The following is a 16,488-nucleotide window of genomic DNA, read 5'->3' as shown; positions in this document are numbered from 1 at the left end:
TATACAATATCTATATTAGTATATTACTACTATAGTATATTAATATATTATTATTATTATTTTATTATATATTATAATTTATAAAATTTAATGTTTTAGAATATAATAAATTTTTTATATATAATTATTTTATATTATTTTATATTTCAAACAATAACGATTCGAACACGAACGAACGCATCACTGTTCGTGTTTGGTTCGTTTAACTAACCGAACGAAAAAAATTTGTTCGCGTTTGTCTCGTTTACTTATCGAACGAATCGAACACGAACTCTTTGACGAACCGAACACGAACTATTCGCGAACAACGAGCTTTTTTGACAACCCTATTCTGGTTGGTGAGACATGAAGATCATTTATTTATTTAATATGCGGACAGCTGTAGATGGCTGTCACTGTGCACGAATCACGATGGCAAGGGCAATTATGAAATAAAAATTTACATACATTACACGTCATATATATATATATATATATATATATATATAACATAAGTAGTATTGTGAATTTAGCTTGAAGATAGTTCTAGTTTTACCAAGTAATTAAGACCTTCAAGAAATGTCAAAAAGAAACCTCAAATAGCAAAGGAGAGCTTCGACCATAAGATGGAATATTTTGAGTTCTAATAGAAATAATCAGCACTAAAAACACCATAAACAAAGCTAAGCTATTTCTACTCATGCTAATAGAATTTCTTATAGAATTTGAAGATTCAAAAGAGTTCCAAAGCTCTATCCATTAGCGCTTGGTGTCATATATTGGAAAAGTTTTGTATCCGGACTCGGGATGCAAATTTTGCGTTCAGAATCCAGTGAAATCTTGCCACGTTACAAGTGAGCTCCACATCTTCTAAAAATTACCCCTAATCATTGTATTACAGTGAGGCCCAGACACAACATTCTCTCCATATATTAATCGTTGTAAATACATTACATCGAAATCCAATTGAAAATGCCATCAACATTCATTCACACTCACCGGTTCCCTTCCGGTGCTTGCCAATTTAAAGAGAGGAATAACAGAATAATAAATCAAGTGAAGGCGAATATTTATATTTAAAATTTCATATCTGGAATTTTTAAAAATTATTCCAAATACAATCATTAAATTTAAAAGAGGATTGATATTAAATATTTAGTTTAAAGTGGTAATTTTTTAGTATTAAATAAAATTTAAAAACTATTGTAAAAATTTGGGGCTGGCTAGATTCGACCACTTGCCGCCAGCGTTAATTGTCCTATGGAGCCCATGCTCATCCAGCACCCAGTGCACATGTAATGGTGACAAATGACCAGGTGATTTCAAAAAAAAAAAAAAAAAAAAAAAAAAAAAAAAAAGGTTAAAAACTAAGTAAGGCCAGATATTACTGTGCTCAACCTTATAAATTTATTTTCTAGTTGAGCTTAGCCAAATTCAGATACAACCCCAATGCTTTTAACCATTGACCTCAACCACCTCAAATTTGTCATATTAGCAAAATAAGCAAACATAAATGAACCTTAACCGTCTATTTAGGGTGGAAAAATATTGCGTCAGGACTCCTAACGTAGAGTTACGTTCGAATTGGAATATTCTACTGTGTTACATGAGTATTTTATCTGCATTATTTGTAAAAATAATGTGTTATTCGATATTTTGCGGTGTTATTGAAATGTTTCCTATGTTACTTGATTTGAGGCTTTGTTATTTAGCATATTCCTCGTGTTATTACAATTTACACTATGTTATTGGAATAGCACAACCCCAAATCAAGTAATGCGGGGGAATATTCTAATAACACTTCAATCTCAAATAAGTAACGCGATAGAATATTCCAAATATTCCAATAACACCGTATATTCCAATAACACCGTAAAATAATTGAATAACACCATATAATACTCGAATAACACATTAGTTTTACAAATAACGCAGATGAAATATTCCCATAACAAAGCCGGATATTCCAATCCGAACGCAGCTCTACGTCAGGAGTCCTGATGTGATATTTTTTCGTTTAGGGTAGCATTGTGAAGTTGCTGCAAAATAAAAAATTCCAGTGGTTATTAAATATTTTTATTATTTTTAAAAGTCAAATCACAATTCAACTTTTTGATAGTCACCGCAAAAAGTCAAGTCAAGTTGTAAAACACAATTTTTTTACAATTTCTCGAAGAAAAAAACTACTTCTCAAACACCCCAATGGTGTGGTCCAAACATTGCCACACCGCCCATTTGCACAGATTTCATAAAAATTATAGTAAGATTTACTTAAAAACCACTCGACTTCTAAGTGTTTGCATATCTAACACAAAAATTTTAATTTTTATATATATACCACTGTGCCTTTGAATGAAAAGTTCCATTTCACTTATTGGAAGTTAAAATGACTATTTTTAAGCGACATAAAGGTTTGGGTGCTATAATTTTTAAAAGTAAGATTTAGGTGATAGATCTGTAAATGCATAACAATTGGGAGTTATGCATGTAAATGCCCATAAATGAGACAAATATCAACATAATCCAGACTTATTGTAGGAATTCATTTCAGCCCCAAAGTTTATAGAAAATATCAATTTAGTTCCCAAACACTTTTAATATAGGCTAAAATAATTCCCATGGAGGACTGTTTCCACACTAACTTAAAAGAGTTGCGGCACTAATTTGACATTTCTATAGACTCTAAGTACTAACATGGCACCATAAAAAAGGTCAGGACTATTCTGACATCTTTATTGCCCCTAAATTATATTTCTCTGAGTAGCCGCTCGGCTATTAAATCAACAGGTAAAGAGCCAAAGGGGACCGAGGACTCCAGCTCTTCACAAAACTCATTAGAGCCTTGGTCATATTCCTCATCATCTTCAACTTGATTTCCATTATTTCCATTATTTCCATATTCAGCCTCAGTATCATCCAAATCACTACTTATGCCAGGTTCAGCTGCCTGTGATGATATGCCTTCAAATTCTTCAACTATCTGAAGAAGAGAATCGGGAGTGAGATCAGTCTCCTCTAATAATAATGCTTTGTTTAACTCCAAAGCTCGCTTCCATAAGGACATCATTTTGGGGCTTGATACTGCCTTCATGAACTTGGACTCACCGTCACTGTCATCTGTCAGATCTGTATTGGAAATTATCAGATGTCCTATTTAATCCATAACCTAGTGATTTTGCATATGATATCAGTTAATAAAAGAATGTGCATCTAAATCTGAAGAAGTTTTCTATGGAAACCTTTGAGAAAACAGAGGCAAGGAAGTTGATGTAAAATTTTGCAATTTATTGGAACAAATGTTTACAAACTAGAAATCCTATGAAGCACTAGCATTGGCTTGATCTCTAGCATATATCTCATTTTGCTTTATTTCATGAACTTGTCGTTGGTATCATGTATTCTTCTCTCTTTTCATTCTCTCAATATCAATTTACTTTGAGTGCCATGCCAAAAAGGTCTACTCAATTAGTTTCTGAAATTGTAAAAGCGGATATTATAGATATCATATTCTTTGTCGTGACAAATTTATTTGTGATGAGTCATAGATTTTTGTGTAGAAAGCGCAATAATTATTCCTAGATTGACTTGACAAATATCAAATGCTCGATTCTCTAAAGAAAATTTTTTCCAAGGCAAATTTAATGAAAACCAGAAAGCGTATGATCATTAAATGTATAAATGTGAATTTAAATTATAATATAATTTCTTTTCAATTTATATTAAATATTGCCTACGATATTGATCATAATTAGTTATGAATCATGTTCTCCAATATCAAGATTCTCTTCAGTTTTGGTTAACTATAAACATTATGGGTTTCAGCTTTCAGCTTTCGAAGTTTCTTATCTGCTAAACAAATTGTTTCAATAGATTCTGATGTGCCTCTTTGTCACTGCATCGATTAGCTAATTGAAACAGTGTTCTTTTTCCCCCAAGTGATGCTAATTACTACGGTTTATTTTTCGACTACCATCGTCATACTAGAGTTCCAATGTCACGTCCTTCAACTCTTTGCTCCATTGATTCATAACATTGGGGTTTTAAATTATCGCCAATTCTACATTTCAGGGAACGCAATTGTTGCATGTGTCAATACTAAGATTTTTTTATGCTTAATGATTTGCTGCAATCAGTCGTACTACATACTACAATCCTATGATGACTGGCTCTATGAATTACTACAATTTTGTTCCCACTTTATTCTGTTGTGTTGTCTGTCACTTATTTCCGTTTTAGAGATAAATTTTTCATTAAAATTTTGAAATCAAAGTTGATTTCTAATATCTAATGCGTTGAGAGAATTGGCATATGTTATTTTTTATTAGATCTAAGAGGATTATTAGAAATTTGGAAGATTTACATGTATACAACTTAATACCTACGTATTTGCATATCTAGCACCTACTCTCCAATTTTTACAAATATGCCTCATTAACTATGCATGAAAAGTTGAATTTCACCTTTAAAAGTTAAAATAAAGGTAATTTTGATATGATATGAAAGATTTGGGATGATATAAATACATAAAAATTGGGTGGCATGTATGAAAATTCTTCTAGAAATCTTTTGGTCTTCTAAGAGCTATAAAAATTAAAGAACATGAGTATTGCATTAAGAATTCCAATTTTCTTCAACTCGTGTACATGTGTAAGCTAGATACCTATTTCTTCGAGTGAATCTCCTTATACCACAAAGGTTCGTGTTTTTGGGTGATTACTATCCTTATTCTTGCTTTCATGTTTAGTCATTGGTTTGAGCATGTGATTGGAATTTTATTAAGTGTGATCCATGCTGGCTTTCCTTTTTAAAATATAAACTTGATTGTTGTTTCAATTTTATGTTTGTTCACAGTTTTTTTATGTAGATCTTGGTAACTATTAAATATTATATGAGATGAATTAGAAGTGTTTGCCATTATTACATTAAGAGTAATAGGTTTTTGCTAAAAAAGGTAAGCACTGATAACCCATGAATTGTTGTTTCAATTTTATGTTTGTTCACAGTTTTTTTATGTAGATCTTGGTAACTATTAAATATTATATGAGATGAAATAGAAGTGTTTGCCATTATTACATTAAGAGTAATAGGTTTTTGCTAAAGATAAGCACTGATAACCCATGAATTGAGGTTTTTAGTGTATTTTCACTATAAATCCAATTCTAAATTTATTCAGTAACCCAAGACTCTTGATTGTCCTATATTACCCATCCTTTCAACTATTAAGCTGTATAAAGGCTAAAAAAGGAGCAAAATATAATGCATGTCGGATAACAGAAGATGACTAAAATGCTCAAAAGAGAAAAATTCAAAAGGTACCCTCTTCAGCAGAATAAGATGATGTTCCATCATCATTTGTAGAAGTGTCCAGAGCCAAAGAGATGGGAGTACGATATCTTGATTTCCAATCTTTACCTCTCCACATGAGGATCTGCTCCTGATCAAAAGATAATAGCACACAAGGTACAAGGTCCTGTGAAACAAAAGTAAGAAGCAATCTTATAAGCCGATTGATGCAATAAGACTAGGAAAGAGGATAATTTGATGCACTATAAGCTAAAGTTCTAGGATCCACACCAAGACAGACAACAAAATAAGCAACACAGACAACAAAATAAGCAAAGTATTGACCTTGAGCTTAAATTCTTGAAATTATTTAGACTTTTGACTGCTATGGTTGTAACTTTAGAACTCTTAACCCATTGGAGGAGAGTTCTTTAGGTTCTATGCCGGGAAAATCTTTGTTAATCTGAAAAAGTTTAAGCTCCCTGTCTTATCCTTCTGTGAATAGCATAATTAAGCATTCTGCTAATGCTGTAAGAGGTGTTATTTTTATGAAAAATATGGATGGTTTTACTAAATACATGAAGCCATATTTTTTCTTTGAGTGATTATAAGAATTTGAAGTGTAGCGTCAACCATATTTGGTTCCATATCATTCAATCTGACTAACATTTTACAGCATAACCAACCCTTCTCCTCAATCCTACATGATAATTTTTTAGGTATTAAACATTAGATAACATTGCAGATGTTTAAAGACTCCCCTTATGCTGTAAGAGGTGTTATTTTGATGAAAAATATGAATGGTTTTTCTAAAATCATGAAGCAATATTTTCCCTAAGAGTGACTATAAGAATAAGAGATGTGAATGTAAACGTAACCGTATTTGGTGTCATTTCATGCAATCTGACCCTCTTACAACATACCCTCCACTTCTCCTTAATACTATATTAAACTTTCATATATATTAGAGATCACATAACATTGAAGATAATAAATTTAATGATGAAAAAGTACAATCCACAAACCTTTAGCTTTGCACCAATCCTTTTGTAATCACTTGGATCCAGTCCTAGGCAGTTAACCTTCACCAAATGGCTTAATTCAAAAGCATCTCTCACATCCTTAACAAGAGATAAAAATATGCCATTTTTTGCTGCAAAAGAAATGCAAAAAAAAAAAAAAAAAAAAAAGGTCAATAATTTTAGAAAACAGAAGTCTATAAACTGAACGAGGATCCAGAGAATATATATATATTCAAAAGGAAACGGTATTTGAGTCCGGTGGGCCCCAAAAACCGTTTTTCCTTTGCCGTCGGACACCTATGATAGGGTGTCTGCGCCATGTGCCAAAAATTCCAGAGCCAACGCGTCACGGTAAGATCAAACCCTTGACTTGAGGGGACTTACAGTGTCCCCGCCACCTATATATGTATATATATATATATATATATGTATATATATATATATATATATATGTATATATATATATATAACAAAGTGAAGTATTTTATAGCATTGATGGGAAAAGGCATCACACAAACAATCAACAGAAATTTTATTAACTGTAAATGAAATGATTGAGAAAAACTAAGACCACAAAGAAGTAGTAACCTAGTTTACAAATAGGTAGTAGGTTCTGCCCTTTTCGTCTTAGTTCTTCTGCTTCCTCTTTAGTTAATCCATCAGGAGTTTCTTGTATAAGTTTAGGATAAACAGGAGCAGCTGGTTTCCAAAGCATCACAGGATATCTAGGACGTGTACGTGGGTTGTAATTTCTGCCACGGAACAAATAAACAATTCCACCAGTTCGAAGTATGATCTTTCCACCAGTTTTTTCCTAGCAAAAAGAATGTTTATAAGAACTCATAATTATATGCTCATAAACTCAAATGTAATTTCATGTTTGGCAAGGACTGCTTGTCCTTGTTATGGTCACTTTTTACAAGGGGTATGTGTGTCCTTGAGATCAATTTAAAACTTACTACCGAAAGGAATAATTAACAGCAATGCATCCGTATTTTGAAGCACACCATAATTCAAGTAAAAAAAAAATTCAGGCACAAATTGCAAGCTCGAGAACTGGAAAACACGGAAGGAAAAGCTAGCTCCTAAACTAGATGGCAAAAGCATGGAAACATCTTTTTTCATACTTTTTTTAACACTATGCGTGATATGTGTGTGTGTGTGTAAACAAAAGAAGCTCTACAGCTGGAGTGCCATCTCTTAGAACACCAATTTCAATAAAAAAAATGAAATTTCTTTCAAGCCTCAATCAGTGATATCACTATAAGTCTTATCAAAATATTTTCGAAACATAAACATCAAACAAAATCGAGGATTTGCAATGAAAATATGTGAGACTTCTTTTACTCTGTTGTTAATGTCAATGCTGGTGGTGACAATGTTTTGACATATTGGCCGAGTTATCGTAGTCATCAAATGAACAGTTTCGCGAAACATGAAGTTGTTATTGAAAATCACATGATAAGTCAAAGTTGCATTATCTGTGAAGGTGGAAGATGAGATTGTGTGGCCGTATTATTCCACATTAAATTGGTTATTGGCTATTTCAAGCAGTTTGACCAATGTTTTTAGTTGTTTCAAGCAAAGCTCATAACTGAATATCATGAGTGAGCATTGTATAAGTAGCAAAAGGTCTCAAATCTTGAACAACCAGCATCTCTCATTATAAGCAAGTGATAAATCGACGGAGTGGCTCTTTAGACTCCTATCTTATGTTAAGAAGAGTTTAAGAATACTTCAGTAGCCTTGTGCATTTACAAATTAGGAGATGAACTGCCACTTAGGTTCTAAGAAGCTAATGATAGTGCCTACAGTGAGATGTGTTAAATATGGCTCATACTGGAACGAAGCGGAGCGTAGCGGAAGAATCTGTCTGAATCGGGGGAGTTTCATTATGTGGGTTGGGAGTGCGGGGGCAACGCCCCGCGGTATGGTACAGGGATAATTTTATAATTACATATTGTACTCCAAGGCTATATATATAGACTCTATTGTAACCCTAAGGGGTCTTGTATTTTTTTTCTGAGATTGAAGAAAAGCCGTTGCTCTGCTCCCGAGGCCGTAGACATCTTTGCCGAACCTCGTTAAATATCTATGTGTTCTTCTGGATTTGTGTCGATTCCTATTTTTATTCGCCCTAATTTCTCAACAAATGGTATCAGAGTAAGGTTCTAGGGCAGAGAAAAAAAATATCGGTACAGGGAAGAGGAAGATTTGACAGAGGAGTTCGACGGCTAGCGTTTGGCGACGAAAGCTTCGAAGTTTTTTTGTGGGTTCGATGAATTCAGCCGAGGCAAGGAGTTTGGCGATTTGGAACGCGATAGGAGGCGAATTGTGGCATCTCGGATTCGCGACCCTTAGGGATTCGCGACAGACAGGAGGCGTTCGCGAAGGGGCTTCGATTGCGAGCAGTTTAACGGCGACGCAGAGGAAGTTCGGCTGGCATTCGCGACACATAAAGGTGAAACGCGGTTCTGCTCCAGGGCTTACTCACATGACTAGGCGAGAAGGCAAATTTCACAGAGGAGGTTGCGAATATACAATTTCGAAGGTTGCGAGGAGTTCGGCTTCGAGGAGTCGAGGAATTTCGCAGAGGTTCTTCTGTTAGCGACACAGGAGTTCGTGACGCAGGAGATCGCGTGATCATGAGCAGGGAGAAGAGGTTCAGGCAGCGCTCTGTTCGGCGCGGGAGGCAGTCGGGCGGCGGAGCACGGGAGCTGAATTGGAAGGCAATATTCCCTTTCAGAAAATTGCCGCGAAAAAGGAAATTCTTGTTGCTGCACTTGGACAAAAGCGAAAAAGGAAATATCAGGAAAAAAAAATTTCTAAAAATTGTTCGAAATTTAATTAAAGGAAACTTAATTAAGAGAATATTTAAATCCTTTTTAAAAAAGATTCTGTTGTTTTTCTAGAAAACTTAATTAAGTGAATATTTCAATCCTTTTCAGAAATATTCTATTTTGAACGAACTTAATTAAAGAGAAATAATAATTTTTGGCTTCAGCAATTTTAAAAATTTAGCAGAGTAATTTGCAGAAGACTTCGTTGCAGATTCAACTTCAAATGACAATTTCTGGTGTAAAATTCAAGGTGGTGAAATTCGATGAAACTAGGAACTTCTTGTTGTGACAAACAATGATAAAAGATTTGTTGACTCAACTTGGAATCTTGAAGACTTTGCGAGTAACAAAACCAGAAGCCACGGAAGATAAAGATTGGGAAAAATTGCAATAACGAGTGACAACAACCATATGTTTATGTCTGACAGATGAGATTATGTATAACGTGATGAATCTAAAATCTCCAGGGGAGGTATGAAAGAAATTAGAAACTCAGTTTATGACTAAATCTCTGACGAATAAATTGTATTTGAAGCAAAAGTTGTATGGGCTGAAGATGCAAGAAGACTTTGATCTGACACAACACGTGAATGACTTCAATCAAATTATCACAGATTTATCACGAGTTGATATGAGTATTGAGGATGAAGACCGAACAATGATTTTATTGTGTTCATTGTCTTCTTACTATGAACACCTAGTGAATACTCTTATATATAGGAAAGAGACTATCAAAGTTGATGAAATTACTACATCATTGTTGGCCCATAACCAGCGGAAGCAGAATGCAGGGGAAAACTCTTATGACGACAGTTTATATGTGAAGGGTAATCAGGATCGTTGAAGGAAAAAAGAGAAGAAAGATTTTGAAAGGTGAAATTCCATATCAAAGTTCAAAGGCAAAAAGACAATTCATTGCTACAAGTGCAAAAAGCCAGGTCATATGAATATGATTTGTCCAAAGCTCAAGAAGCAGACTGAGGAGAAAAGTAATGCATCAATGAAGTCTGTAAAAGTGGTGCAGACTGACAATTCAGATTGCAGTGATGAAGATATACTTTAAGTTTCATCAACTCAGTTCATGTATGCATGGATTTTTGATTCATGATACTCTTATCATATAACACCTAACAGGGAGTGGTTTACTTCATACAGATTAACTTATTCTAACTCAGTCTATTTAGGTGATGATAGATGTTGCAATATTGTTGGTATTGGTGAAGTCAGAATTCATATGTATGATGATACTGTTAGAACATTAGTGACGTCAAACACATTCCAGATTTGAAGAATTTGATTTTCATGAGCACTTTAAATATAAATGATTTTATTCTTACGGCAGATGAGGATATGGAAACCATCAGAATTATTAAAGGTGCATTGACTATGATAAAAAAAAGTTAAATGCAGGTAATATCTACAAACTGTTAGGGAGTACAGTTGTAGGTGAAGTTCATTCTGTGGAGTCAGATGATGATAATACAAACCTATGACACATGCGACTGGGTCATCTTAGTGAACGTGGGATGGCGAAATTGCATAGAAGAAGCATGTTGCATGGTGTTAAAAGTTGCAAGCTCGATCTTTGTAAGTTCTTTGTCTTGAAAAACAAACTGGGAGTTTCATAACTTATTAGAACAACTTTGTCTAGAAAAAATACATGTAACCTTCTTAAATGCACACTTTCTTTTCTGCTCTACATTAGCATCTAAATTCTGTATTTCTTGCATTTGAGTCGAATTTACTTTAGCAGAGGCTCGAATAACAACTCCAGATTATCAGAATAAGCGTGTTTTAACCCAAGAATATGTTTTCTTGAACTTTCCTTGACAAAAATGATATTGCAATTCTACATTGACTCCTACTCGGATTAATCTCAATTTTTTTCAATTCGGTAATTTGTATGCTCATATAGGCTTTGTCTCATCCTCTATGAGATTGTTAGAGACACTTGTAGTAGTCATTATCAATATTAATTCAATTGCAGAATTATACACATTTAAAATTCATACATACAGTAAAGGAATAATAGACATTTACATACATTATACATAGCATGCAATTCTTCTACATTTACATATCTCACACACTAATCTATTAAATGCATAGAAATTTGGTGGTATGTATGTAAGTGCCCCATTTAATTAAGATCGATACCAAATAGAGAAAAATTTTGTGTTACCATCGCGAAAAAAAAAACATTGAAAAATAAATAAAGAAGTACGTAGGTCTAACCGCTAAACTCGCACACGTGGATCGTCCTCTATCTCGTGTAGATGCTCTAGGTTGCGAGAGAGATCACGTGGAAGCACTATAACATGCTCTAAATTGTGCGCTGGCTGGAGTCAAAGCTCTGGCTCATCCCCTAGCTCGACTTGATGCTCTGGATCGCATTGAAGATCGTTTGAAAGCTCTTTATCGTGTTCTGGATTGTGCCCTTGCCCGATTCAAAGCTTTGGATATCATCGAAGACTCCCTTGCTTTTATCAAGGCTGTTCAACAACTCCTTTGCATCGATTGAGACTGCTTTGAGACTCATTTTCTTCGACCAGTAATGCTTAACGACTTTCTTGTCGCTTACTTTGACAAAGGCTAATGAAAATGATTGTGAAGCGATGGTAAGCCGGTAAGACCTATAGAACATCACAGCTTTGATTTTATGTTATCGCTTTGGATTCTACTTTGATGTTGTTATATTTTAAGTTTTCATGTCTGGTGTCGAGCTGTGTTCAGCAATCTTAAGAGGTGTCCGGGAAGTGTTGAATTAATTAGACAAGCATGAATAGGAGTCGCGTTTGTGTCCAACACGAGTACGACTTCTGTTTGGAGATGTCAGTGCTGCATAGCAGTTACGTTGTGTAAAAAAAATATATTTAGTATTATATTATTAAATATTATAATATAGTAGTACATATTATATTATATTATATCATACTTGTATATAATATATGTTATACAACACTTCAAAAAAGTCAAAAGATAGTTTAAGTATGATTATATAATTTTGTCATTAATTTATATTTTATTTAAAATTATCTTTATTCTAATGTTAAATGATATAGTAAGTAAAAAAAAATTTAATGCTCAAAGAAGATTTGAAAGATACTAATAAGATAAAATCAAATGTGATAAAATTATTATATGTGATGATTCTTCTAATGAAGATGAAAGTAAGGATGAGATTGATGTGAATATTGATTCTTACGAAATAATAAAATGTTAAGTTAATGTCTACATTGAATCTCATTTCAATTTTTTTATTTAATATCAACATTTAAGATTGAGATCTGTGATTCATGTATTTATGATAAGACATTAAATCAATATATTAACATAGGCCTCAATCAGACCTCGCTTCATTAAGGAAAAATATCTAAGTTCCTAATTTTGCATTTTTAAGCGTTAGGTTTCCCGATTTTGCTGGATCAACAGTATTGGGTCATCTTCTATTAGGTTTAGTAGTTGGTGATGAAGTCAATGGTTCCCTATCATCAAAATGTCTTATGTCATAGTTCTTGATCTCAAATATGTTCACACTCATTTTACCTCTAAGAGTGTTAGATCCAATGTTGTTTATGGAAAAGATCAAGCCCTTAATTAAGGCATTGACCAAGAGGGAAGGGGAAAGCAAAAGGAAAAAAGAGGAAAGAGAGAACTAAAGAATCAGAACGAAGATCTTCATCAAATTTCAATATGGCAACTTTTGCACCGAAAAAATGGGATTATATGATGTGGTGTCATTTGTATGATCCTTCATGTGAGGTGAGGATAAGGGCAAATGTCATAAAATTTATTTATAAATGAATAATAACAGAATAGATTGAGATAGATGTAACAGGGAAAGATACTGGCTGACAGACATCCATCGAGTGGGAAGTTAAGGTGAGTTTTGAATTGAGAGGAAGTTCCTGTGATGAGTTCTTCTGGTGAGTACCCCTAATCAACTTAGAAATTATTAAATTTGAGTTGTAGGCTTATGTGGGGCACTTTGGTGATTCGCAATGGATGATTTATTGAATTGAGTTCAAGTTTGTATGATGACTTCATCGCTATAATCTAAACAACCATGAGCGCACAACTAATAAGCACTAAATTATAACACAGAGAGCCAAAATTACCAATATCATATTCCATAATCACAGCAGCTAAATCTTCGACTACTTGAAGACACTCACCTCAAGGTGATAGCAGACATTATCCATGTCCACTGTAGGTACACCGCGGCATCGAACCTTACAAACCTCCTGCCGTCTCCAATGTGAATGAATCAACTCCAACATATTATGGGTCAGCCCATCCCTTCCTGTATCCAAAAAATCCTTTCGTTCGTCAACAAACCATCCCACAATTCTTCCAAAACAGGGAGAAAAATATCCAGCTTACCAAGATTAACCTGACGATTGGTCGACAAGTAAGGTTTGACGAGCTCCGCCGCCTCGGCACGCGTCAAGGGATCCCCTAATATCTGCTCTCTACTGCGACCATCAATGTATATGCCAAGTTCCACTGGCCGCCTCCCTGCAATCTCGAGTACCTTAGCGACTCCAGGAGGGGGAGACGAGTCAACACCGAGGGGCTGGTGAAGGCGGATCTTCTTCTTCTTCCTATCTTTCTCCTTCTTAGAGAGGAGGGGGGCTTTGCCCGTCCAAGGGCGGGGCATCTCCGGGGGAGCGAAGGGGAGAAAGGCAGGCTCGCGGATGGCGAGGGGTTTGGCCTTAGGGGTTTCAGAGTAGCTGAAATGGAACTCGAAGGGAGCTCCCGGTATAAGATAGGAAACTCCGGAGTCACCAACGAGGACGGAACGACTTCCGTCGGAAGAGGAGGAGATGACACCGGGAGAGACGGGCTTGTAGTAGCGGGCGCCATTGTGTAGGGAGTGGAGGGCGGTATTGGAAGAAGATGAGGAAGGGGAAGGCGTTGGAGGAGGAGGTGGTGGTGGTTTTCGGATTCTTGTGGGAAGAGGGAGTGGGGGAGGAGGAGGGGAGGGAAGGGGGTCGTTGATGCGTGGATTGGAGGGGGAGGATGGGAAGAGGTTGGCACCGGCCGGTAGGGCTGCAAGAACTTGCATCTGGAAGAAGTGTATATTTCGCCGGCGGTAAGGACTGTGAGAGGGTGAGTCAAGGGAAAAAAATATTAAAAATAAGGTGCGTAGCCAATTAAAACACGTCACGACATCTCACGTGGAAAATTCTGATTTAACTAAAAGTACTTCTAATATATTGATAGTTAGACATAAATATTAAATCGATAAGTAATATGCTAAAATCTTAACTCACCTTAAATTTTCACCGTTGTCGTCGACCTCTACCTAATCCAAAACTGAAGTTTAGATTGCTGGAATCGTGATTTAAATAAATCTTACTATCAATAATTAATAATTAATAATATATTAAATTCATAAATTACTATTATTTAAATTCCTTACCTTAAAATGCCATGTTCGGCCTCCCCTTTTCGCACACGCATACAGACGCGCTGGATTCTCCTCTCCCCTTCTCTGGAAGAAATATTACATCAGTATTACGCACGTAGAGGAACGTGCGTATCTAATAAAATCACGCCACGTATCCCGCGCGACGCAGAAAAAAAACGGCGCAATAACACGGGGAATATTCCCCCTCGTGTTATTCATGTGTTATTGTGTGTTATTCATGTGTTATTGTATCCTGGGAATATTCCTGGTGTTATAATAACACAATAACACATGAATAACACATGAATAACACACAATAACACATGAATAACACGAGAGGAATATTCCCCGTGTTACTGCGCCGTTTTTTTTTTGCGTCGCGCGAGGTATCGTGGCGTGATTTCATTGGGTACACACGTTACTCTACGTGCGTAGTACTGATGTAATATTTTTTCGAGTTAAGGAGGAAAAATTATTGGTTTGGGAGTCCATTAAAAACCACGTGGAATTAACAGTAAAAAAAAAATTAGTATAAAGAAATATTATCCCGTGTTATTACGCATTATTCAGATATTATTATAGTAGTATTAATGTGTTATTGTGTTATTATAACGCTGGAAATATTCCCAGAACACAATAACACATGAATACTACTATAATAATACTTGAATAATGCAGAATAATATGGGGGAATATTCCATTGTGCTAAAACAAATTTTTTTTTGTCACTTCCACGTGGCGTGATTTTATTGGACTCCAGACGTAACAATTTTTCAGAAAGTGATACTGGTATTTCAGATATTTTTTTGGAAAATTTACTTACATATATCACAAAATTCTCAAGCATTTATATTATTTTTAGAAAGGCAGTGACGTTGGTAATTCAGATGTGATTTTAAAAATTTGACCGGCATGCATGTACATGTGAATATTTAGGAGTTAGATATGTAAATACATATGAGTTGTGTGATATGTATGTAAATGCTCCCTTTTCATCTAAATATTAAAATTAATCTATGAAAAATTTTAATAATTTAACTGTGGCAGACATAAAAACATAATTTTTTAAAAATATATAAATCTTAATTTTTTAAATACATAGATTTTAATCAAGTTTTCTTTAAAAAAAAATCGTAGTCGTTTACCTTATCAAAATTTTTATTTTACATGCTTAAATTGCTTAATATCAATTTATTATATGTTATGTTTAATAAATATCTCTCTTTTCATTCTTCTAGTATAACACTTTCTAATTGTTCAATATTGATTTGTTTGTGAATCACACTCCAAGAAATATAACATAAAAAAGAAAAAAAAGAGCAAAAAAAAGGGAATTAAAAAGTAAAGAATAATACAACAGCTTGTCTATTAGTCTTTTATCATAAAATGATTCTCTATTTATAATAGAAATGATACAATATGGTAATATTATATTTATGCACCTGCTTTAATAGAGGTAGTATAGGATATTATAGATATTTTACATTTATGAGCATACTGCTCAACTGCCCTATCACTCTGTTAGTTGGGCTTATTTGGCTTCGACTTAGTAAAATCGGTTTGATCGGCTAGTTTGAGTTAGTGTTGTTGGTCGGCTAGGTTTGATTAGCTTCGAGTAGCTGGGCTGACCCGATCGGCTAGGTTTTGCCAATCGACTGATTTAATCTAGTTATTAACCCTTGATACCTCAATGAAGAGCTCTTATCGGCAAAATAAAACTATGTTATTTAGCAGAATATGAGTCACCATAACCTGATAGATATGACATTTCTTGACAAAAAGGGTCTTTTGGGACGATTATGATGGCCAATTGTATTGTCAATTTTGTGTTTATGATAAGGAATCTAAGTGGCGTTTATGGGACTGCTGGTAATATTGAAGTACTGAACTCTTTCCTGAGATTAGATCTACTGAAAGACAGGTCGATGACTTTTCTTAGCATTATTGTAAT

The 16,488-nt window shown here is 34.6% G+C and overlaps 1 protein-coding gene across 3 annotated transcripts; it reads right to left on the bottom strand.

Annotated features, from left to right (window-relative positions):
• Positions 1-1,844: 1,844 nt before the first annotated feature.
• LOC110031750 (CRS2-associated factor 2, chloroplastic) lies at positions 1,845-14,255 on the bottom strand. Of its 3 annotated transcripts, none has more exons than XM_020735121.1 (6): positions 13,508-14,255; positions 13,300-13,427; positions 6,873-7,098; positions 6,288-6,415; positions 5,296-5,449; positions 1,845-2,018 (listed from the first exon to the last, which is right to left on the bottom strand). In XM_020735121.1, the coding sequence occupies exons 1-6, from the start codon at positions 14,190-14,192 to the stop codon at positions 1,963-1,965; spliced, it is 1,377 nt and encodes a 458-aa protein (XP_020590780.1). In that variant the 5' UTR covers positions 14,193-14,255; the 3' UTR covers positions 1,845-1,962. The 3 variants fall into 3 exon arrangements, with proteins under 3 accessions (XP_020590780.1, XP_020590779.1, XP_020590778.1); XM_020735120.1 differs by lacking the exon at positions 1,845-2,018 and adding an exon at positions 2,401-3,096; XM_020735119.1 differs by lacking the exon at positions 1,845-2,018 and adding an exon at positions 2,401-3,105 and having other exon boundaries at positions 13,508-14,254.
• Between the last annotated feature and the right edge of the window lie 2,233 nt (positions 14,256-16,488).

The sequence above is a fragment of the Phalaenopsis equestris genome, unplaced genomic scaffold (assembly GCF_001263595.1).
Source record: "Phalaenopsis equestris unplaced genomic scaffold, ASM126359v1 Scaffold000840, whole genome shotgun sequence".
Classification (NCBI taxonomy): Eukaryota; Viridiplantae; Streptophyta; class Magnoliopsida; order Asparagales; family Orchidaceae; genus Phalaenopsis; species Phalaenopsis equestris.
The sequence above is the reverse complement of the archived record's forward strand: the minus strand, read 5'-3'. Positions and strand labels throughout refer to the sequence as shown.